We start from the raw sequence: 25,815 nt of genomic DNA, 5'->3' as shown, positions 1-25,815 counted from the left end.
ACTTTAACCAGATGTTGATGGTAATTGATTAGCAATACCATGATGGGAATTTCCCAGTGAGAAAGAACTTATCTTTTACAATGTCATAATGTAAACCTTGGTTTAGTGTATTGCATAAAAGTGAGCATGACTTGTTTGAAGCATCTTTTTGTATTAGCACCCTGTGAATGAAAGTTCTTACAGCCCATGTAGCATCTGTATTTCAGCTCTGTGTCCTTCTCCAGTGCTAACTTTTTCCATTAGCACTGCAGTTCCTAAGTGTGCTGAACAGTTTACCTTGGAAGAAGGGACCTGGAGATCACCCAATGCAGGGCTGACTTAAAAAGGTTCATCAGGGTCTTGCCCAGGTGATGCTGTGCTGCCATGTAGCAGTCTAGCTCTTCCCAACCATTACTCAAAGGTTTAAGATAAAAGTTTTACTTGGGAAGCAAATATTGAAATTTTTTACATTAAAATTGCATGCACAAATATCTACTTTCATGCTTATGTATATGTAATATATTACACTCAAGTGCATGGCGGAAGGCACTGTTATTATGACCACATTTGTGGAAATAGTTGAATTAAGCTTACTTTACATAAGCATTGTGGCCTTAAGCCCCACAGTGCAGGGTGAACAGATGTCATGCAGCAGTCCTGTTCTCAGGACAAATGCTTGAAGGGTCTTTCAGTGATTCAAATTAGACCCTCTAAAGCAAGGGGTTCTAGCTTGGCCTTAAAATTTTTCTCTGAAATATTTTCTCAGAAAAATTTTCTATGAAAAACTGCACGTTAAAAGGGATGAAACCAGTTGCCTTCCCTCACCATCCCAATAATTCAGTGGAGGAGAGTAAGAGTCCTCTGCTTGTTCTGGCTGGCTTCATGCCCATCAGCAGACCCAAGGACCACTGGAGCGCAAATCTAGTGCTTGGGATCTGTTGGGTATGGGTAAGTTCCTCACTGAATCATCATAGAGAAACTGAAAAGCTGTTTATAAATGTAGCCATGAGAAGCACATTAAAACCCCAATTTAATCCAAATCATATAATTAAGACTTCTTTCAGCTATTTAGAAAGGAGGAGCAATGTCCAGCATGTGCCTTGAAATGCTTGATTGCTGACCACCGTCCCCACCCCCCCCATCCCACAACATTTTATTTATTCCTGCTCCCAGGATGCTTTCTGCTGTGTTACAGTCTGCTTAACTTAACACTCATAGTTCATGAAGCATTTGCATCGTTTGTGTTTAAATTCCAATTCAAGAAGCTTACAGGTATACTTTCTTGTACCTGATACTGTTCCACATCAATCCAGCTTCCAACTGAGAAGTGGGAAATATCCAACTGACCCCTGCATCTGATCCAGCCTTTCACGCCAAGGACCAAAGGCAACAGCAAGGTATTTTGGGACCAGGACAGGATGTTAGTTTGGTGTGTCTTTCCCTCCAAACACAAACCAACTTCAAAGGACTGTACTGATGGAGGAGGTCCTGTGGACAAACCTCCTGTGCACAGCCCCTCATGGCAACAGGCAGGGACCAAATGCATTCCTGGCTTCCAGGCCATGCCTGACTCTGCTGCAGCTCTGCCAGCAGTTCTTGTCACAAAGAGCCCCAAGCCTTGCTTGCATCTGGCACTGAACCAGGATGTAGCTGAGCTCCCCTCCTTCCTTGGCATAGTTGTGTTTAGCTGGAGCAAGACTAAGTCACTTAAGAGAGGAAAAAAAAAAAAGTCATTAAAGTGACAAGATGGTAGAAAAAAAGAAAAATATTAAATAATGAATGGACTTTATTAATGAATTCAGACTTGAGACAGGCACCACTCTTGCAAATGGAATATCAGTACACACATACACTTCATTTTCATGTTAATGGCAACTGAAATTCTGGGATTTTACATTTAAAAGTTCAAACAAAGAAACCCATTGTCTGTAGCCTGATATATTTCAATGTCACTAGTTTTCTGTAGTTCAGCAGTAGCAATAACAAAGTATTCAGTCACTACAAAAAGCAGATCTTCTGATAATAAACAACAGTGTGGTTCTTAACATGCTTTAGCAAATGCAGGAATAAGCATGACAAGCTGTCCTTATAAAGCTGCCTTGGCAAGAACCAGAGCAGATGCAAAGGCAGGAGTCCCTCGCCTGCAATCACATCCCTGTAGCAACAAGGGACTTACCTACCAATAACACCTTCTAAAAATTAACTGAAAGAACAAAAAATGTAATAGCTCAAGGGATTTTGCAGATAGTTAACCAGATGGGGGGGTTGCAGATAGTTAACCAGATTTGGGAGGGCAGGGGGGACGGAAGCTATAAAAGAACAAGAGAGGGTCATTCCAGCTTTCCTTGAATTATTGAAGCTATCAAAACAATATAACAAATCCTGTACACATGACAGTAGAAAAAAAAAATACAGGATGTTTTGTCAACTCTCAACTAACTGAGCTGGAATGGAGTTTTAGGGAAAGACTGATGGGTCAGATAAACAGTCCCAGCATGTGTGGTCTGAGGGGACAATATGGTAACTACAATATAGAATATGTGGGCATCAAGTAGGAGTTTGAAATTACTTGGAAAACCTGTTGCTCAGACATACATGTCCCCTATGGAAACTTCACAGCCAGCCACCCAATGCCATGTTTTGTATCCCACACTGCATGGAGGTGGGTCAAATACAACTGAAGTGACCACAAGTTAGGCACAATTGTGGTTTTACAAGTTTCTCCAGGCAAGAAGAAGGGAAAACCTCATTTATTTTTCTTGAAAGAATGCTACTAGGAAAACTATGGCTGGAAAGTACACTTCTTTTGTAATCTTTGGATTTTTCTAGGCTAGATTGCTCAGTGTGTGCAGGACTAAATTACAATACAGTTATGTATATGAATAAACTGGTGGTATTTTGGGGCATAATTTAATAGAAAATATCAGAAACTCTCCCCAGTAGCTGTGATGAGAGCCACATTTTAAACGTGCTTTCTTCTTATCATGTTTGTCCTCCTCCAGTGTAATTAAAGCACCCCCAGTCTAGGCCATTCTGAGCTCTATCGTCCAATCAGGCTAAAATATCAACTAGATTTTTTATTTTTTAGGTTTTTTTACATTTATCTTCACAGCACCCCCCCAGCACTGAGGGACCACACTATGAATAGAACAGTTCTAAAATGCAGCCAACCGACATTTCTGTGCTACTCTAAGGAAGGCACAGATAATTATTTTAATTGTCCCCAGTTCGCTCTTCTGTCCATAATTGTAGTTTTGAGTTTATAAATAACAAAGTATGATTTTAAAAAACAAAGCAAACCCCTCAATTACAACACAGTTCCTGAGATAATTAAGTCTCCAAATGTGGCTGCATAGAAGGGAACCAAAACTACATTGCAGAAGCCCATAACATACAGATGTGCGTAAGCAGAGCAAAGCGACAGGATGGAAAACGTCACCAGGAAAATAAACTCTCTCATCATTATTTCACTGCTTTTTACCTAAAAAAAACAATGGCCTATTGTTTAGATTCAACCTATTGTTCTGTTGCATTTTTTGTTATTGAAGGAACCAACAGTCAGTCAGCGACAGCTTCCTGAGGAGAAGCAGCCTAAAAAGCCAAATGCGGTATCCTGTGCCTGAGGCTTGTTTTGCTGCAGATTTAGGAAAAAATGGACAAGGTAAAGTACTGAGGGTAAATTAAAGCACATGGCTTAACATGTTTGAGTACCTCCTTCAAATAGAAAACACACTGCTGTTTTACAAGTTAAAAACTGCAAAAAGAAGCAGAGCAAAGCTCTGCCATGTCGCATCTTTGCTTGGTGGACATTTCCCGGTTGGTGGTGGTGAATGTTGTGTACTGCCAGGGACAGGACAAGAAAAACTCCAGGTTGGGAGCCAGCACAGCAGGAGGCTTCATTAGCCATGAACAGGAGCAAAACAGGGCTTCAGAAGGAGCAGTGCCTTCACTGAACAACCAGCTTCACCTCAACAAATACAAAATCACAGCCTGTAACATACACTTTGGATAAACAGAGACCTATGGATAGCAGACAGCTATGGCTTCAGTGTTTCAAAAGATCTTTGCCCAACAAGGAAACAAATTATCTATTAAAAACCTTGTACAAAATATGTGTTCTGTTCATTCTCTGCTTAATATCTTCCTTGCTTGAAGCTTGGCTGTTGCCCAAATGCATCCAGAGCAACGCCTGATGATAACTCAAAAATGTGCAGTTAATCTGTGTGTAGTTTCAGCTTCTGAATGCCAGGAGCAGAAGTGTATGCTTCAGAGAGAAACAGGCTTGATCACACAGTATAATCATGTTAACGCAAGTTTTTAGATGGCCAAGATAAGGGAAGTACCTCTGTAAACTCCTTTGAGAAAAGACGAAAACTCCAAGGCGAAAAATTTTTCAGTGTTGTTTTATCCACAAAGAAGACTTAGTAGAGAGCTTTCTGCACTACAGCAAGAAAAGCTTTAGCTTTCCTTTTTTTTTTTCCTTTTTTTTTTTTTTCTTTTTTCTTCTTCCTTACAGCTATATTTCATCATAAAAACTAGTTTGAAGAAAGAGTAAACTTTTGCTCTTTGGTCTATCTTGACTTTTCTCCAGAGACACATAACAGGAATATTTTGGATTCATTTTTGTCTCCTACTTCCAGGAAACAGGACAGTTGCAGTTCTTAATTTTCAGGCTTCTGAAACGAGAAAGAGAAAGAATGTATAAATTGAAACAAGAAATCTTTGCTTTCTTTAAAGAAAAAAAAATAATAGAAGCATCAGAATATAAAGCAGTGTTTTAGTGAAATTGGATATTTTTGCTGTTAACCGTAATAAACAAAAATGTACAGTTATGCCACATACACCTCCTATTTCATATCAGTGTAACCCTGCTAGGTGAGAAACAAGAATCTGTAGTACTATTCCAGTATGACATGGACTTTAGACTGTGCATTATTGCAATAACTGCTGCTGACTGAAACCTAATTCTGTGAAATGAGACTAGAAGACAGTATTTATTCCATAGGATCAGTTTTGTATATGCAAAGGAAAGGTTTCAAACACCTTCTATCCATTTCTAAATGAATTAAGATTAAAACATCTAACAGTTGGCAATTTTAGGACATCTGTTTTGGTGTCTTTTAGGTTGCTTTACAGCTGTGAAGATTCTCACAGAGAGCTCTGGGATTCCTCTTATTCAGAAAAGCTTTGAGGGTGGCAAAGTACCCATCCTGTGTAATACAATCAAAGTGATGTTCTTCCAGTTTTGAAGAGGAGATGAGCACAAGAATATATCTGCAACTGTGGACAGCTATGACCTTGCTAAGTGACAACCAACTGAGGAAAACAACCACCCCCACCATAGACCCAGATACTAAAAGCCAAACTAGTACAGCAAGAGCAGGCACCCACTGTCACTGATTGAATTAGAGGGATCCTTAGAACCCACAACAGACTTTCCTTTTGCAGAGTGGGTCAGGTTCATACATTCCCCTCACTGTACAAACAAGATTTAAAAAAAAAAACAACAGTCTTCCTACTGGCAGACTCATCTCCATCTAAGTCTTACTCTGACTGGTACAATCTACAGATAGCTGCTAAGGAAACAATTTTAACTTCCTTGGTGAACGAACTGGGCAGTATAATTTAAACAGGATAGTGACCAGTGATGAAGAACTAGCAAGATTCCTTTGGGTTCATTTCCAGATGCTAATGTTTTGATTTTTTAATAGAGCACATTACTCCTACACAGAGACTATAATACTGTGTGTTCCATGTATTAGCTAGTTGTCAACAGAAAGAAACAGAGCTGACTTTTTTAAAAACGATTTTGCTTGTATGACTTGTTAAGAGTATATTCTAATGACTGGGTATGGTGCAAATTTTTATGAAAACTATAATCTGCTCCATTAACACAGTGAAGTGGTGGAGAAAAATCAGAGAGGCTAATGACATCCAATGTTTTAGATCAATAGGAGCCCCACATAGCTTTTCTAGGAGCAGGAAGTTTTGTCTGTGTCTCTCAAGTCTCTAGCTGCACACTAAAACAACTGTTCTCAGCTCTGCACGCATGTTTATAATGAAACATCTGCAGCTCTTCCAAAACTCTCTAAATATTTTTCAATTACCATATCTTGAAGATTTGAATCAGTCCTAATGAGTTGGCACAGTATCATATTACTAGAAATTTTACATTGTACATTGAAACACTAAGAAAAGAATTTAAACCAAACGAAAAAAACCCCAAACCCCATCAATCTGCCATCATAGAAACAAACCCACAAACACCTCAAAGTGTAGTATCAGTTACAATGTGGTTTCACTTCAGTGAATGTGTGAAAGCAAAAGAATGCTACTAAACTTCTTTACAGAAAGTTAGGGGTAAAGTTCATATGGGAATATTGTTTCTTTCTTTATCCAAAATGAGACATGTACAAATCCTAGCACCTGAACTGGATGAATTTTAGAGCTGATGAACACTGACTAACTTCTGTAGTGCTCCCTGGGTATTACAGTACTCTCGAGGCATTTATTCAGATTGTTAGAGAGAGGAACACAGGAGGTGTGCCTATACTGATGAAAAATATATATGAGCAAACTGTTTTCCTTTAAAAGGCTTAAACTTAATGAGACATTCATCTGTCTGATGCAAAAAAATACCTGCATAATGAAGCTAAAATAATCTATGAACAGCTGGATATATACACTATTTTGTACCTGACTATTAAATTTTTGCGACTGTTAGCATTCTTTTTACATCTAGGAAAACACCATCACTGACTGAAAGTCAAATTTAACATTTTCATTTCACACACAATTTCAAATGAAAGACTTTCATAGTTGGAATAGAAGATTTAATCTGCCTAGGTATTGTTGTTCTTCAAAACTCACTATTCCATGGTTTGGATGGATTTTTATAGGACTGGGCAGTAAAAACCTGATTAAGTAGGCTTTGTGAATCTGCATATAGATGTTACATTAGGAGCCTTCAGTCATTTCAAATTATTCAGAAGCAATTACATGATGAGTCAAATGTATGCATGAAGCCCTCAGACATATAATGCATATCAGTAACAAAAATGGGATATTTGCAAAGAAGTTATATGCTTAACACTACTCAGTAACAGAACAGTCAATGATGGTTTGCATATGAGCTAGCAATTACCTGTGCAAGCTGGTTAACTTCAATCTAACTGCTTTTTATGTGTCTCAACTGGTACATGCAAAATGACAGTATCTGCTCTCACCAGATGTTATGTGAATGCTGTGACATTCAGGTATGGGTGAGTGAACAATTAATCTGGTCTGAGCAGTAATCTTGCTGGGTTGTGCAAACCTTTCCCCTCCCCTCGTCAAAACACAGAAATGAAAATGAAAGCTGGTTCTCTTAAACCAGAGTGGGCACAGATTGCTAGAGTAGGGCTAAAGTGCCTTGGCACGTCCACCTCAAAGCTGTGGCTGATCTGAGGTCCCATCACAGTCCTACTAGCTCATAGTAATAGTGTTGTGCTGTGTAGAAGTAACCATTTTATTCTCCACACTGATTTATTGAGGGAATGGTGAGAGTTAAGAGTCCCATTGCCCAGATGCACATGGTTTGTTTCAGTCAGGGTTACATCTTTTTTGACTCCACTTATTACAAGGTTAAAATGGAGTAGCTTGTCATATTTTCATAACAACTCGAATTTTTAAGTGAGGTGCGTGTGCCACACAAAATTAAGACACCAAGGACACCAAGAAAATTAAGTGCTTAGACAATGGGAGGAGGTGATGGGGAACTGCAACCTTCAAGGAAAAGGGAGAAAACCCAGCATGAAAAACTGAGGATAAGAGGACAGATTTGTGCTCCTGAGATGCTTATTACCATTGTGAGAGATGACAGAAATCAGGAAAAAAAACCCACAAAACTAAACAGAAACAAATTAAAGCAAAGCTCATGAACAAGCTGAGAAACATCTCCCCTGATGTCTAGGTAATGACAGGAACACACTGCCACATGAGAGGAGCATCAAAGATGAACTAGATGATTTCTTTTGAGGCGACTAACATTACGTGATTTCTTCAGACTGACTTTTTCCATAGCCAAGAGCAGTGTAATTGCAGAGCCAGCTCCTCCTCATGACAAATTGACAGAGCCAGGAAATCCAAAAGGCACCATCAACGTGCACCACCAGTGTACACCAGCAAAGTGCCGGACATCATTCAGCAAACAAGAAACCCATATGATAAAGTGTACCTTATGAAATATTCCCCCAAATTCCCCCAAATTGTGTAAAGTCTTCAACAAACCTGGAGTTTAGATAAACTCCTGACAACCTCTATTATATACGTGGTAGAGACAAGCATCCTCTAAGCTGGAATGAGAAAACAAAGACTGGTGACCAACCTGAATTTGGACATGACTCTCAAAACAATCCTTTAACTTCTTCTGTGATGGGGTCAAGGTCAATGTCATAAAAGCAAGGCCTCGTGGGCAGTCCTGGCATGGTGCTCATCTGTGGGAACAATAAAATGAAATTGTACTCCTGCACCTGTATGCAGATAATGACTCCACCCATGTAAATCTTAGATTAAGAGAAACACTGGTTGTTCTTCATAGACTCAACCACAGATGAGCTCTTCACCACTTTTGTTTGTTTGTTTGTTTCTGTTAAAAATGTGAAGCCTGGTACTTTTTCAGTTCATTTTTAAGTGTAGGCTTCTAAAATACAGGAAAGGGTAATAAAAGCCATAAAATACAGGTTAGCACAGCAACCTAAGAATAAACTCATTCATAAAATCAAGACACTTTGGGACTTAATTGTTCTCCACAATATTTATCCAGAACATTTATCCATTTATATCTACAGGGAAAAATCACACAGCAAAAAGCAAGGACATAATGGTCTGTATTCACCTGATAATATGAATGTGTTGAACTCACACCTCTCCCACAGAAAACCAGAATACAGGAGAAAAATTAATTGCAACATTTTCATGTCTGATTACTTAATGTAATGAACAAATTCAGATAGGACAACTAAACATACATGGATTACTGATGAATCCTAATTTAGTAGTTAGAATTAACAGGTTGAGATATGACGCTAATGCTACCAAATTATCTCAAACTATACATAATTAAGATCCTGATCTAGCATAAGACACCAGCATCTGCATATTTTTAAACATGTAAATAGTTTCATGGACTGAAATTACAGAACACCCAGCACGGTATCTTAAGACACTTTAGATCAGAGGTACCCCAGCTTCTCCCTGTTCCTTCAGGACTCTACCCATCTCCCTCATGAAGGAAATGTCTGGAGAGCAGGTTCAACAGAGTAATGCTGCTTTTCATTCCGCTTCATCTTCTGTTTCAGCGCTTGAGCCAGGAGGGGCTTCCTGGGCCCAGTGCCAGCACTGGCTCAGGGTATAGTCTGTGACTGTGGGGCAGGTTTAAAGCAGGACCAGTTTCAATCAACCTACATCACTTTGGATTCACACCCCAAATCTTCCTAAGATGACAGTTAGAAGCCCTGAATATCTCACCGAATTTCCATTAAGGCACTCGAAAAGTAGCATTTGGGCTTAAGAACATTCTAAACCCTTTCAATATCTTAACTTCAGAGGTGGAGGGTGGCTCTGCTATATTAGTACCCAAAGTGATGAAAGATGATATTACAATCTCTGGAACAAACCTGGAGTTGAACTTAGCTCAGCAGTTTGTCGGCTAAAAGCCTTTAAGCAATGAAACTTCTGTAAGAGATGCTAAATTTTGAGGAACAAAATTTTAGCCGGGGCAAGTCAGCAGAGTTTGTTAAAGCTGGTGGTTAATCTGACCCCGTGATGTAACCTTCAAACATGGCTCTGCATAGACAAAAAAAACCCAACAACAAACAACACAAAAAACCACTGGCTTGAGTAGCAGAAATAGTCTAAACACAATAATGTAAGGAATGGGTCAGTTTAGGGTATGTTTTCATGGTGTGAGCTGAAACCTGTTGCTGAAAGGGGACAGTTTCATTCTGTGAGCCCCTTGGATGATTTCACCTTGCAGCTGGCACTCATCTTACTACAACCAACATCATTCAACACGCTGAACTGATGAAAATACATGGTTTTGGAGCCAGAGTTGGTTGGCAGATGAATAAAACCTGCTTACTGCATGTCCAGATCAGAGCACGCCATGGCTGGCCATCACCTTCCCAGCAGGGAGCACAGGGCCAAGCCTCCCTCTGTCCTCCCTAATTCCCCAAGGAATAAAACACAGCTCAGCTACTCTGGCCAAAAGCAGGCTTTGACAGGCTAATTTGCCTCAAAAGAGGAAAAATGCGTGACCACCATCCTAGCTCCTCCAGAGAGCCAGATTTACAAGCCCCCCGGCCTTGGGTGGAGGAGGCTGTATTTCTTTATGAATCAACCTGTTCTGCTGCACGTTCAGTGACTGAGTCAGTGTCTTATGCTTCAGCTTCACTCCAAACACTTGTGTAATGTTTCCATCATGGGAATACAAGCAAACTGTGAGATCTCTCCACCACAGTCCCATTTATTCTGGAGAGCTCTGCTGCCATTTCACAGGTTAATGCCCCATTGGAAAGAGGGAAAGGAGCCTGGGGAACTCAGTACCAGTGCATCCATCATTTCACTTGAGACCTGAAAAAAAACAATGCAATGAACTCTTCTAGCGGACTCAGTACATTTCCTGTGTTTTTAAATATAGTCCTTCCTGATCTTTTGTTATTGCACACACTAGGATTAAAAGACAGAACTCTCAGTTTGCATTGACCAAACCCTGCCACTGATTGCATGACATCATTTTATTGGCTGACACTGTCTTGGCATCTTAGCTAAGTACTAAAACACCTTGTTACTAGTCTTCATCTGTTGGCCACACTAGTTGGGACTACTACATCTTTAGGTTCACTGAATTATTTTCTGTCTCAGATTCATCCCAGTTTCTGAGCTAACACTTAACAAGAAACTGCTCTTATGAATTACACCTCAGTGGGAGGGGAATGAGCAAATTGCCAAAGACAACTTTCTGGTTACTCTGTTTATGGTCATTCTACATCCGAAAGTAAACTCCCAAATTTCAGGGTTGTGTTTTTTTTGTTGTTGTTGTTGGTTTGTTTGTTTGTTTTTTAAAGTGTATCTACAAGCTTAGCCAGTCTTCATTTTGCCTGTATAATAAAAACAAGAATCAGTCTGGGGAAGTTTAGTGTTGGTTTTTTTGTGTGGGGGGGTTTTCTTGTTGTTGTTGTAATTTATCTTTTTTTCCCTTTTTTCATTTTTCCCTGTTTTTCCTTTTTTTTCCCTTTTTCCCCTTTTTTTCCTTTTTTTCCTTTTTTTCCTTTTTTCCCTTTTTTTCCTTTCCTTTCCTTTCCTTTCCTTTCCTTTCCTTTCCTTTCCTTTCCTTTCCTTTCCTTTCCTTTCCTTTCCTTTCCTTTCCTTTCCTTTCCTTTCCTTTCCTTTCCTTTCCTTTCCTTTCCTTTCCTTTCCTTTCCTTTCCTTTCCTTTCCATTTAAAGAAAGCCCTGGATATGCATTTTGGGTTTGTTTGTGGGTTGTTTTTTGTGTTGTTGTTTTTTTTCCACTTGTTTGTGGGTTGTTTGTTTTGTTTGTTTGTTTTTTGTTTTTTTCATAGACCCAGTTCTGCACTGCTGTAACTCCACTGTATTGACTAATGGAAATCTATTACATCTATAAAATGTGAATATCAAATCAATTTATTGCCAGTTCAGGAAATACAGCTATTCTCATATTAAAAATTAAAGTCAACAAAAGGGAATGAGAATCTGAATTAAAATTACTGCTGCGTAAAATGAAGTACACAGCAAAAAAACCCCACAGAGCAAACACTTTGGGACAAAGACCTATGTGAATTACAGAGTGAAAATAAAATACATCCTGTCATTTTCCCCATGGCCCAGACTTCCAAACAGGCAAAGCCACGCAGATTTACGAGAGGTAACATGCAGCAGAATCTGCTCCTTTTTCATTACTTCAAGGTCAATAGGAGGAGATGGCTGGCTGGCTGAGGAGATTACTACTGATTATTCTCCAGCCCTCCATCTCTTTTCTGCAGCCAAAAAGCAGGAGAAAAAAGGGTTCAGTCAGCTGCAAGGCCAAATCAAGGCTTCAGTTGACTGGCTTTCCACATGGCTGCAGGCTCAGGGTGATTCTCTTCCCTCTCACTGTCTTCCATCATGCTGAAGGAAGGCATTAAGGAGTGAGTTCACAGGCTGGCCTTAAAGCCAGCAGGCAGCACCCAGAAGCATCCCTCTCCCTGTCCTATGTAACTGGAGCCTAGATTTTTGTGCATGGAGAGGGGGATGCTCACCTGCCCCCCAGCTGCAGCACATACCATACTTGCACAGCAGCTGGCTGACTGCCTCCATCTCTCCAAGGCTTTCTCAGGTAACTACTTACTAAAATGACCTCATTTCTAAAACTTAAAAAAAAAAGGGAGAATGAACAATGAAAGAGAAAATATGGCTAAAACATAAAACACTTCGGTATTTTACAACATGAAAAAAACACATAGAAATTTGCAGTCATACAGCAGCTTGCCAGGAATCCCATACAATACACACCTGCTATATATTCTTCACTCTAATATAACAACATTTGAGTTATAGATTGATAACTATGCAACATCACACAGTGTGGCCGTGAGAAAAGAGCAGGGTAAGAAGCAGTGAATGACAACACATTCTCCAGTTATGACCATAACCTGTATTTAGGTAGCCAAAATACTCAGTACTTGATGTGATCAAAACTGTTACTATCACATTTTCCCAAGGAGAAGGAATATGTAAGGCATAAACTGTGCTGGTTTTATGAAGAATTCATCCAGCTGCTACCCAAAACATATAATAAACAAATAATTAGTAGGAACTAGTTCTGTAAGAACTCACTGGAATAATTTTCTTTGCAAACTGGGCAGCTGTCTACACATTAAAGAGATCAAATCAACTGCAGAAAGACAATGTGAAAAATACAACGCCTATGTATTACTATGGCACTCTTATGGCAAAAGCAGCAAGTCTTACAGTCAGCTATCCTAAGGATCATTTATGCTCCAGGAAATGCAAGGCTGGTGGAAGATAAAATAGAAAGCCTGAAGGCTACTGTCTGCTGGGCACTTACGATCTTCCAGAGGTTTACTTACATGACTAAACATAAAAAAACAACACCCAAACATAAGGAGATTCCTTACAAAAGGATTATGCCAGTTATTTTTAAGGAAGTTACATGCAAGTGCTATTCCACACCCTCTCCAATAACACATCCACTGTCAGTGGAAGAGTGGCTAAGTTGAGCTTCACTGGAGTTTGATTTAAATTATGTGTTGACTTGTAATTTTAGTTGGCCATAAGGTCTGAGTTGCACAGTCAAGCACTAAGACTCTGCTAGCCAGGTTTGTTGTAGTCCCAGGAGGAACAATTCTGTTTACCTTCCTTTTTAACCATACAAATGCCTATCAGTGGTTTACATATCCTGTCTTTTACTTCAATTAGGTATCCATCCACCCATCCATCTGTCCATCCAGGTTTCTGTGTGTATATATCTCTGTCTCTCTCTCTCTCTCTCACATATATATGAAAAATCCTTACAGGACCTGAGATCACCTTAACTGGGTTAGCACAGTGGTATGATTTGCAAAACAGATGTGCATGGGGACTACGTCCAACTCATGGTTAGTGTCTTTCACCTATAAGGCAAGATATGTCTGTTTTACAGGCATAGCGTGGTTTCTAAACAGAGAAAGAAAACCAAAGGAATCCATCTATACATGAAGTAGTGCAAACAGACAAATCAGAAGATTAAAAAAAAAAAAGCAAACATCTTGAGGGAATGTCCCTGTTCTGTGGCTTATGGAGTTGATGTTGCATTTTATAAGAACTGCAATTAATGCACATTATCTGATTGTATCCTTTTGTTAATTAAACAAGTTAAGACAACCCACAACCATTTCAAACTTGATATACTGCAGAAAACAGATGTTGTTTTGCAAGAGAATGTAGCAAACGTGACTGTGGATAACTGCTCAATAAAATGTGAAGGGGTGAATTTCACATCCCATACTCCCTCAGCAAGAAACAATACCAGAGGAAACTCTGGAATAGTGCTAGAAACCTGCATGCATTGTGTTCAACATGCCAGAATGTGCTGGAATCCTGAGGCTCGGCATGAAGGAGCTACGCTTCAGGGTTTCAATAACGTTTCCTAGTGTGAGTTAGAGCTCTGAAAAACAATCAACTACCAGAAATTTGCTCCCCTGCTGTGCATCTTTCAGTTCCAGTACATGTGAAGCTGTTAGGAAGAGCTTTCCTCCCTTCTGAATACCTCCAGGTCTCCAATCTTGCCTGCCTTTGGGCACTCTTTATCTCCTGTGTCCCTCTGACAACTGTGGTGCTGGCCATGCACTGGAAGCTGACACCAGGGGAATTGCAATCAATGGGGTGGAAGAGACAGCAAAACAGTCACCTCACTGAACTGCATGACTGGAGGAGTGAGTGCTGATCTTATTACTAGATGCCTTGCTGTCCCTGCACTCTCCATTTTAAACCTATATTTGGAAATTATTCATGAGACTATCCACACAATGAGGTAGTGGGTAGGACTCCAGCACTCTGAAACATGCAACCATACAATAATTAAGAGAAGTGTTTTGTTTTAATTAAAGACAATAGAATGAAATGACCAAAAGCAAAATATGCACAATTTGGCCTACACACATCCACACATGAACACACACCCATACACACATGTGAGAGAGGGGAACACCACTATATGAAAGACTGAACTGGTGCTCAGGTGACCTTTTACCACCTCTTAAAAGCAAACAAACCTCAGACTCTCACATTAGGAAATGCAGATGCACAGTGGAGGCAAGCTGGGGTTTCCTTGGAAAAGCATCAACCTTTAAAAAACAAACTAATAAATTCAGCCTTGGAAATGGCAGTAATTTCTAAAAAGCTACCTTAATAGCTACATAATACTTAAGAAAATATCACCTCATTATTTTTCATTGCCTGGAAATAACAAGGATTGCTAAGAGCAGCTAAGCAACAAAATTTAGCCAGTGTATAAATAGCAGTTTGCGTATAAGTTTTAATGAAAATTTGATAAAACTGATGATAGTCAGAGGAAGCAGGGAGAGTAAAGATCATGTTTCCTTCTCAACATCATGTTTCCTTCTCAGGATACCTAAAAAAAAAATAAAACTATTGCAATGTATAAGAACAAACTCAGTAAGAAAATCAACATATTAGCAGCTTTCAAAATGATCAAAATAATGTTTGCAAAGATGCTGATGCTATCCTGACATATGCTGGAGTATTCCTTTCGATACAGCTCTGTTCTACTGGCACACTGACTGATACTGGGTGCAGAAGTCTACCTGGCATCAATTATTCCATTATTATTTTATTTTACTTTAATGTTTCCACATTCTTGGCAATTGTTTGATTTTGTGAAAGGATTTAAAATAACAAAATGCATGGACATTACTCTTCTGCTACCAACATCTGGATGAAGTTATAAAAGTACTGAATATTGATTATTTGCTGCCAGGTGCTCAAATAAGGCAAAAGTAGCTTGTGCCCCGTTACACTCTCTGAGGGATTACCAGGTCCCTATGATTTACTCATCTTGAGAGGAAACTGTCTGAATCCAAAAGTGATCCTCTGAGCACCCTAAGGAAAAAAAACCCCAAACCCACACAACAGTCCACATCTGTCCAGTACAGCTTTTGAAGAGACCTGTGGGTGCATATCCCAAAGGAAGCTGAGGAGAAGAGGAATCCATCAGTGCCTGGTTGGCTAAGTTCTTGGTGAAAGAGTCAGTTTAATACCACTGGAACTCAAATGTTGCTGTTAGTGATGTGCTAAAGCTCTCAAAATCCAGAACCAGCATTTTGCCAGTAATTAAATAAAATATTTAGGCATAGATGTAATCTGTAAAAGAATGAGTAATTTCCCTGATTAAGTAAAACATTATTGACTCATATGACTGCAGTTCCTCTCAGCAGCATTGTCTCAACTCATTTCATCTTAGAATTTATAATACCATACTTGAAGCAGAAGAAAAATGATCCTCTTAATAACAGCATAATGGGATCAATATTTTAAATTTTACTTTAATAATACATCTCTCTCTTAGGTAGCATGTTAGATGGTGTTAGTTCAGTGTACTATTTTTTTATACCACCATTTCATACCATCCACAACATAGCATGATGTTTCACTGGGTATTCAGAGATTTTTTCTCCTTTATATAAGTTAACTGATAATCAAACTACTACAATAAAATACCCAACAACATACTACCCCCTGAAAAAAACAAAGCAAAACAAAAAACCACAACCACCAAGGAGATAAAGGGGAGGAGAAAAAGCAGGGCTATAAATTCTAGGTGCCTTGTTCCAAAACACTTCCCCTCATCCTAGCCCACTCAAATCCATTTCCACGAGTAATTGCTCCCTTGGCTGAGGCCTATATCCTGATTTTGCTTTCCCCTTGGGCTTTTCACAGAATCTCTGGCAAGAGATTCTTGCTCACTGCCTCTTGTACAAAATCACTTCCTCAGCCAGAAAAATATCCTTTCCTCCAGCTCACTCCTGATGTCAAAGGCTCCCAGGGCTGTTCCCATTCTTGACGAGCGTCCAATAGATCACAGTGCTGGAAACGCGCATCTGAGGGAATAAATCCAGAGGATAAAGGCGTTCCTCTCATGTGCTGTTTCAACAACAGGAATATCTGAGATATTTGATGTTTGTGGGTACATAATCCTCCTTCTTTGTCCAGTGCTCAGGTCTCCTGGTGAGCAGGAGTTGTCCAAGCTGCGTCAGCAGCTTAGGTTCTGCTGAAAGCAGAGCAAGTTTGTGGTTATTTGCAGAGGAGAGGTCTCAGGTGGACCCACCCCAACTGCCCTGCATTTGCTCAGGGAGGAGGCACCTTTCATTTCCTCTGAAACCTGTTCATTTTTTACCAATTGTTTCTCCAAAAGGGCCATTTCTCAAACACTGGGAGCAAGTCCCACTTTGTGCTCTTGATCTTCAGTATTCCATTTTATTTAAAAGCTTCATGTCTTCCATGCAAGACCTTCCTTAACACAGGAAAGCTGAGAGCCTCAATTACAGCCCAGAAATTGGAGGTGGTGGCAGCAGCAAACTACGTAAAGGAAATAACACGTACTCAGCATACAAGGAACTTTATCCTTCCACATAAGCCATGCTAGAAAGAACATCAGAAGCATCATCCAGCCATTTCAATGACAAATTACAACATGGAGAAATCCCAAAAAATTGTATAAAAAATAATTTCAACTGCTGCCATACTAGCCCTCTTGGTTACAATTAACTAAGTCCACTGACATCTAAGTATGTGAAGTCCCCTTAGAAACACCATATCAGGCAAATATGATGTGTATATATCTGGGAAGAACTGTTTCTAGAGAAAGTGAAGGGATTACAGCAGAGGACCACTGAAAATTATTTATTTTTAATAGTTAAATCAACAAACTGGCTTGGTCTCCTTACAAGATTTAAACCAAGTGCCAGTGGTGACCTTTATAATTCCAAAGGTTGTGAGAATTTGGAAAACATCTGAAACAACAGGAGTTGAAAAAAGTGGAAGAGGTGACTACACTTTGCTAATCCCATCTGAGTCGACACAAACTGGTTTTCAGTACTGAGAAACAATAAAAACTAGGATATACATTGCCCCAATGCAGTTCAACTTTCTGGTCTGTAGCTATCATGTCAGATGTCAGAAAGAAGAACCTGGGAACTGACTGTAGTGGGCATCAACAGCACAAATTACTGTCACTATGACATCACCATGTATCAACCTTGACCTATCAGCATCTCTGATCTCGTTAGGTCAAGTTTCTATACCTGCTTTGTCAAGTCACTTGTTGCTTGGATAAACAAATTCAATTATTAGCTCTTTGTAGCCTTTAACACACATTATTTTGTGACAAACTGAAGCAAATAGCAAATAGACAATTACAAATAAGCATCTTACATTATAATTCTGGATGTGGCTGCTTTCTAACCTACACAATTTCATCCCATTTCTCTCCGGGAAAATTACTGATTTGATATGCTAGGTCAATGCTATTTTAGCTGCACTGAAGTATGAAACAACTTTTCCTTTCTATGTGTTCCCAACCTAGAAGATCCAGATTGGATCCTGTTTGGCTGGACACACGAGGATGTCAAATTGTTAAGCTATCTGTGTAAATCTGATATTCTCAGTCACAAGTCCATCACAGACCTCTAACAGTACATATTATTCAATACAGTGTGTCCTCTAAAATCATAACAGAATGTGCTGCAGTTCCCTTTGACAAGGAAGCAAATAAAAAATGAAGGATATTACTTAGATCAGCAGTTTCCACCCTATAGTCTATCAGCCCACTATTTTAAGAGGTCTCCAAAAGGCTGCTGAGAAAAGTGAGCCTTGAAAAACCTATGCTGCAGTTCACTTTTCTTCTGGAAAATGGAGTAGCATAGAAGTGCTTTGAAAAAGGCCAAAAGACAATGACTTGTGATGCACTAGTGCCTTCAGAAAAGCCACCTTCTTTGCAAGTTTCCTGACCTGTGCCAATAGCTGTAAGGTGAAAGGAAAAAATTCTACCCATGAATGTGTAACTTAACTCTTACTGCAATACTGATTTTCAAAGTTCCTCTAAGGAGATACTAAACCACTAATCTCTGGTCACTGACAGAGAATCATGAGTTAACAAGCTGTCAGATTTATTTTCCAAAGCAAGCCAGAAAAAAATTTGTTAACTTACAGAGGGCACAATCTTTATCCTACAAATGTGCATCCTTACATAACAGAATAAAGATATATATTTTTATGAATAAAATTATTTTCAAAGTACTGAAAAATATGAATTAAGTACATTAAGTACATCTGGGAAATACATGAAATAAGATCTCTATTTTAAAAGGCAAGTGAGGCAGGAGGTAGATAAGGTTAAATGATTTGCCAAAAGGAGCTGAGGTGCTGCTAGGAGAATGGAACTTGAAATTGGTAACACTGATCTTAGCCTCATATAACTGAAACTCAAAAATAATTATGCTAAATAGCTACATTGCACAAAACACATTTCTACTACGTAATGAAGTCTTTGCATCAGTATTTTTAATGAAATACAACCTCCTCCATTTCTCACACTTTGCTCTGAAGTACTCAATATGATTTTGCAGTCACTTTTCTAACCACAATTTCTGCAATATAACAAAGGACAATAAAATACTTATATAAACAACAAAAATATTGTTAAACCATCCAATTAAAAGCCACCATATTTGTAAACAATTTTTTTCAGACTGAGAAACAAATGGACCGCAAAAAACCCCACATTTTGTGGGTGAAGCATAGTATTTTATGAAGCAAATTTTGTGCTGCCATTCAGCGAGACCTAGATAGGCTGGAGAGTTTGGTGGGGAGAAACTTGATGAAATTCAACAAGGACAAGTGTAGAGTCTTGCATCTGGGGAAGAACAACCCCATGTACCAGTACAGGTTGGGGGCTGACCTGCTGGAGAGCAGTGTAGGAGAGAGGGACCTGGGGGTCCTGCTGGACAGGAGAATGACCATGAGCCAGCAATGTGCCCTTGTGGCCAAGAAGGCCAATGGCATCCTGGGGTGTATTAGAAAGGGTGTGGTTAGTAGGTCAAGGGAGGTTCTCCTTCCCCTCTATTCTGCCTTGGTGAGGCCGCATCTGGAATATTGTGTCCAGTTCTGGGCCCCTCAGTTCAAGAAGGACAGGGAACTGCTGGAAAGAGTCCAGCACAGAGCCACAAAGATGATGAAGAGAGTGGAACATCTCCCTTATGAGGAAAGGCTGAGGGAGCTGGGTCTCTTTAGCTTGGAGGAGACTGAGGGGCAACCTCATCAATGCTTACAAATATGTAAAGGGCGAGTGTCAGGAGGACAGAACCAGGCTTTTTTCAGTGATGTCTAGCGATAGGACAAGGGGCAATCAGGGCAAACTGGAACATAGGAGGTTCCACGTAAACATCAGAAAAAAACTTCTTTCCTGCGAGAGTGACAGAGCACTGGAACAGGCTGCTCAGAGAGGTTGTGGAGTCTCCTTTGGTGGAGACATTCAAAACCTGCCTGGACACGTTCCTGTGTGATGTGCTCTAGGTGATCCTGCTCTGGCAGAGGGTTGGACTAGATGATCTTTTGAGGTCCCTTCCAACCCCTAAGATTCTGTGATTCTGTGAAGCATATGACAGGACAAAAAAGGTGGAAGGTAATAATGAATTTTTGCATCCCAACACAAAACCAGATAACACAATTCTTTTTTGTGTTTCGACAAACCTAGTACAGGAACAATCTATAGGAATGTCTTCTCAAGCATTAAAAATGTGTTAAAAATGCCATAGAAAGTTTATTTGTGCACATAGAGGGCAAATAATAAAAAGACTAAATTAAAATGTTAAAATAGAAATGGAAAAACAGTTAGGATATAATGTCTTCAGTGCCAAAGTGAACACGCTAGCAAAGCCATAAGCTTTATTTACTCTTACGGTATAGCCCCCACCCCCCCTTCCCCAGGCTCTTCCTGATCAAAACAAGGCCAGCCTGTAATAAACTTTCATTTTTGGCAAGCAAACCATTTATGACTCCACTGCTCAGCCAAAGGCATAACAATCACAACCTGCAACACATCCGCTAAGGCTCAACCTCCTCTTTCCCTCCCCGTGACCCCATGAAGGAAGGCCCTCCATGACGGCACACTGGCCTTGACAGAAGAACTGCAATGGCCCGGTCTGCAATGTGCAGTGTGTCTTGTTTACCCACCTGCCCCAGCACCTTCCTTGAAGAGAGGTTGCTGGTGAGCAAGAGCACTCTCCCACGGATGCAGCCATGGATCATTCTGCTGTCTCATCATCAGCATCTCCCTGATCCCCCAGCAGCCAGGATTCCTGTAATTATTCTCACTTGAAAATTACTTGTTGTTTATCTGAAGGAAAACTCTGCTTGATCTTTGCTTCTGTGTTAGGTTTCTTCTTTGTCAGACTGCTTAAATACTGACAGTGAAGCTATTTTAAATAGATTTTTTGTGAAAGTTATTAAGACAACTATTTTTTCTTTTTCCCAGAGAAAAATGAAGAGACACAAGAGCTTCACAAACTCTGAGGGAGCTTATTTGTGCTGTCACAGACATGCCTTGATCCCATTCTGGACAGATTACCTGCAGAGCACTTGTTTCCATGTCTATACACTGCATCCCATGTTTACTACAGGTGCCAAATACAATGGCATTGATGTTCCACTACAAACTGGATCAGAGCTCTATAGCCAGCTCACTTCATTCAGGGTTTCAGGCACAAAACCAAATCTGACAAATGCAGTGCCAGCAGCATGATGATGTTTCTCTCTGGTGCATACAAAAAAGGCTTTACTCCCCATGTGCCACTGCATGGTCTCTATGCCTTGTGCTCCTGCTGCTTTGCTGCAGCTGTGTGCTAGTGTGCAGGACAGAGCAGGGCACATGCCTGGCCACAACCCAGAAATACAGCAATAGGAAAATATCATCAAAGGCTGAGGAAGGTGGGAAGTAGCTGTCACTGTGTTGCTGCACGTGTTTGTGAAACATCAACTTTTACCTTCATTTGATTTAATCAAGGTACAAAAGCTTCTAGGGCCTTGCTTTCTACATGATCAGAGCGGCAGGGCACTGTACACGCGTGGCAGACTGGTGCAGTGTGATAAATTAAATCAGAAGTCACATGTTTCTATCAGGCAGAAGGCAGGGAGTGTGCTGTATGACATCACAGCAAGTGTGCACATCCCAGGGTCCTGTGTCTGACAGCAGCTGCTGCCAGACGCTTTTATGGAGCAAAGCTAAAACTATGGAGGTTGACAAAGCAGCACTGGGAATTGAATAATGAAGACTGGCCAAACTCTTGAACGCCATGCTTAGCACTTTTTCCAAATTACTTACTTATATTAATTACAACCCTGCATAATGTTGATGGCCATAATCTTTTATAAATCCTGTTAAAGACTTGGCCCCAATGGCTTTCCTGTGTTAATGACTTCCACATTTTAATCACACATGAGAAAGTATTTCCTTCTTTTATAGAGGTATTAATATAGATGCCTGGCAACGTCCCTTCACAGACCAAACAAATATTTCAGAGAAAAACTGTTTTCCAGGTAGTTTGAAGACAGCTTCAGATAAATTCTAAATGCTGCATAGCTGCACAGGGACAGAATACAGGTATAAATACAAGTCTATGAAATTCACAAGACTTCAGATGTTACAGATAAAAAAATTACATGAACATGGAAACTTAAAAACTCTCAGTTTTCTCAGTATTTCAAGTATTAGAAAAACATTATAATGTCATTCTATGTTAAAGAAACTGAGAATGATCCAATAAGCTTTAATTAAATGGAGAGGAACACAACAGTCAAAATGCTAAAGAACATGAACCTATTACCAAAATGATTCAGGGATAACAGCAGAGCTCAGGTAATAGCAATTAGCTTTGAGCACACATTTTAAATCAGCAAGGAAAAAAACCAAAGCACATCATATTGTGGGCAAGCTGATGTTTAAAACCAACTTCAGCACTCTGTTTTCAGAGGGAAATGCCTAAACACTAATGTGTAGCCGTATTATAGTCTCTGTAAAATTATTGTGCTTTTTAAGATTTCTGTCTAATTACTTACCCACTAACTCAAATTTTAGTTGACAGATACTTTAAATTAATGTTCATATTTGTGGTATCCAGGCTATTCTGCAGAAGTGACTTGGATTACATATACCTAACAAATGCAATAACCTTCACAACTGCAAAATTTTCTCTTTCTTGTGGATAGTGTGGCTCCTCCAGTTATAACTTCTGAGTTTTAACAAGCCAGCTGAAGTGGCTGCAATGTCACATGATTAAGGATCTACACTTTTTTGTGGCTCTGCTGGGATTACTGGGGAGGGTGATGAGAAGCCTGGCAGAACACTGAGAAAAACAGCACAGGTGAGGAAGTAATTTCTGGGAGCAGATGTTTATTCTAATTGCATTTACAAATGGACACCATACAAAGGGAAGCTGGCATTTAACAGGTACTGTACTCAGATCCATTTCACTGTCATGAAGTCTACTACATCAAAACAAACAAACAACCCCCCCCCAAAAAAAAAACAAAACAGCAAAAAAGACTCAGTGAGAGAGAAGGGAAAATTATGACATACCCAGGGCTCAACTCCAAATAACCTAAGAGATGCTCTGCAACATCCTTATTACTCATTTCCTCTCATTAGATTTTGACCCTTGCTAGCTCATTCTGATATTTAAAGCCTATGGTCTCATTGCTAGTAAAGACCCCTTAAAAAGCCACAGCAAGCAAAAGGCAGCCTTTCATACTGTTCTCAGAGAGGACTGTGGCAGGCAGAGAATAGCAGCCCAGGCTTCTCCCCAAGGCAGCACAGATTCACAGCTTCCAGAACACAGGCACCTGCACCCCAAGTGCTGTGAAGAGTGGCACAGCTGCAACCCTCCCTGGCTGGCAATGCTCCAGTACACCTAGGGGCTGCATGAGATTTAGGACTCTGATTAACCAGCAAGAAGAGTGGGGCTTGAAGAAAGAGATGTGACAGACACTCCTGTCATCCCCTTCCTTCAGCTCTTGATGCCTAAGTATCTCAATCACTTCTGAACCAGTTTCTGGACAACTTTTTTCTGGAGTGAGATAAGGCAAAGCAAATATAATAGAGGCTTACCTACAAAACACTCAATACAGTAAACTATAACCTCAATGGAGATGATTCAGAAGCAAATCAGACATCCTTGCACTCAGGACACCACCATCCCTCAGAGAGGCAGGGACTGATCTGGCTTCAGCAATATGATTTTCATTTGCAGGCACATGTCCATCAGAACCTGAAATCTCATATTATATTAACTCTGGGATTGATATTAAACATGTGTCTGGAAAGAATCAAGGGGCAGTCAGTTGTCCTGAATCTGGGAAAATGTAAGGGGAAAGAAAAAAGTTAGAAAATGTAACTTGAAAGCATATAAAATGCTTTCCATTTGAAAGGTATACATAGGCTTGGCTAACATTTCAGAGCAGATTCAGTTTACCCAGAAAAAAAACACTTTTATCATGGAATAAGAATGCTCATGGCCAGATGTACTAGAACAGCCATTCTGCTTACATGTTAGTGGTACCTCGTTCCAGTGTGACACGTGCACATGTGTGCTGGGGGTCTGTGTATATATTCACCAATGCTCCCATCCTGGTTTCTCTCTTTTTGATGAAGGAGTAAAGCAAATCTTCCAATTGTGCCCATTTTGTAAAGAATTCGGAAAAGGCATTTAAATGATTTTGAATGATTGCTGACACTGCCTTTAGAAAAAGGTGAAATAATCCTTTCCTACTACAGATTTCTGCAGCAGCACATTTACCGGGAAGATAAGGAAGTGTGGTCACTGACTGTCACAGCTTGCTCAGCTACTAGGGTTTCATGTGCTGGTGGCCTTCCTACACTCAAGGAAGGATATCCTGCTGGTAAAATGCACTGATACAATACCAGTAAAGCACACCTTTTCATGAATGTGGCCTGTCTTCAAGAGCTGCCATTCCTTGGCTCATTAGCTCATTCATTCAAACTGGCAACTCAGGAACAGAAACAAAGCTCCAGCTCAGTGGAAACACAGTTATGGAACTTGATGATCCTGATGCAACAAGGGCATTTTGCATTACTGACTGACCTCAGCTATTAGGAAGCCTAATTTGCTTGTGCAGACTTGTGGTCTGCACTTTTTTTTTGCCTTGCCATGTAGGAAAGACAAACAAGTCCTTCAAAACAAGCTACCTAGGCTTTAATCACAGCTTTTCCTACTCCTGAGTGACTTCAGTTCAGCTGGTATAATTCAGAGCTGCTTGCACAGCGCTTACTCTACCTTGCAGCCTCAGTGGTGGAAGGCAAATCTTCACCACCTCTCAGGGATGCCAGCTTGTGGGCTGCAATGCCACCTTGGCTCTTTCTCCTGAAATGATGGCCAGAGAACAGGCACTAGGATAATTTTTATTTCCATTTTGACTGAGTGTCTGGGAGAGGGAAGACTAGCCACTGCACATGGAGGTACTCATGCAATTTGATGTCTCTGAGACTTTTTTCTTTTATACTGGCTTTGTCCACTTCAATAAGCTTCAGTCTCTAAGTGTCTTCCTCCCTCTTGCATATAATCCTTTACAGATAACATGTCCTGTTCACCAGCAGGGGAATATCTGAAATAATACATCTGTTTGTATAGCTGTGCCAGACATTCCTCCTATGCCCTTCCTGTGCTTTGTTTGTAATTTTATCTGTCTTTCAAAAATTCAATTAAGGGATAGTTAATGAAAATTAATTAAATTAGTCCTCTGACAACATAGAGCAGCAACACACAGATGACATATTACAAGTTCCTGATGGAGCAAAACCAAAGAAGTAGCAAAGTACTGGTCCCTACTACATCCCTCAAAACACTGGTGAAAGATCCTTCAAGTTGCTTGTTAGAAAGTATGGGATGTGATATACAATGTGAAACAGTTGCTTGTTTCTAAATTATATGAGGGGGAAGCTAAAAAAAGAAAGCAGAAAGGTGAACAGTATGCAAGTGTTGAATCCAGAGGAAAAAACCTGGGTGTGTTCTCTTTACTGCTAATAAAACTCTCATCTTGGCATTCTTTTGAGGAAAAAGGATGTGAAACATATTGTAATTCTACAAATGGGGGTTAAAAAAGGTTATGTTATTTGCATATAGATAGGCCAGAGGGGGTTTAAACAAATAAATAATTGTATGTTTCCTGAGAGAATTAATTCTCCTCCTGCCCAAAGGGTTTTGTTTTCT

General features: G+C 39.9%; 1 protein-coding gene across 4 annotated transcripts in view; it reads right to left on the bottom strand.

The window, feature by feature from the left end:
* Positions 1–1,747: 1,747 nt before the first annotated feature.
* MTHFD1L (methylenetetrahydrofolate dehydrogenase (NADP+ dependent) 1 like) overlaps positions 1,748–25,815 on the bottom strand; it is a 151,642-nt gene continuing 127,574 nt past the window's right edge. For all 4 annotated transcript variants that reach the window (XM_051614964.1, XM_051614967.1, XM_051614965.1 and 1 more), the window contains 2 exons: positions 8,345–8,453; positions 1,748–4,655 (listed from right to left, as the gene is read on the bottom strand). In XM_051614964.1, coding sequence (XP_051470924.1) covers positions 8,364–8,453 — 90 coding nt within the window. In that variant the 3' untranslated portion in view covers positions 1,748–4,655; positions 8,345–8,363. The remainder of the gene's footprint in view (positions 4,656–8,344; positions 8,454–25,815) is intronic.

This window comes from Apus apus, chromosome 3, assembly GCF_020740795.1.
Source record: "Apus apus isolate bApuApu2 chromosome 3, bApuApu2.pri.cur, whole genome shotgun sequence".
Taxonomy (NCBI): Eukaryota; Metazoa; Chordata; class Aves; order Apodiformes; family Apodidae; genus Apus; species Apus apus.
This window is presented reverse-complemented; position numbering and strand designations above follow the sequence as displayed.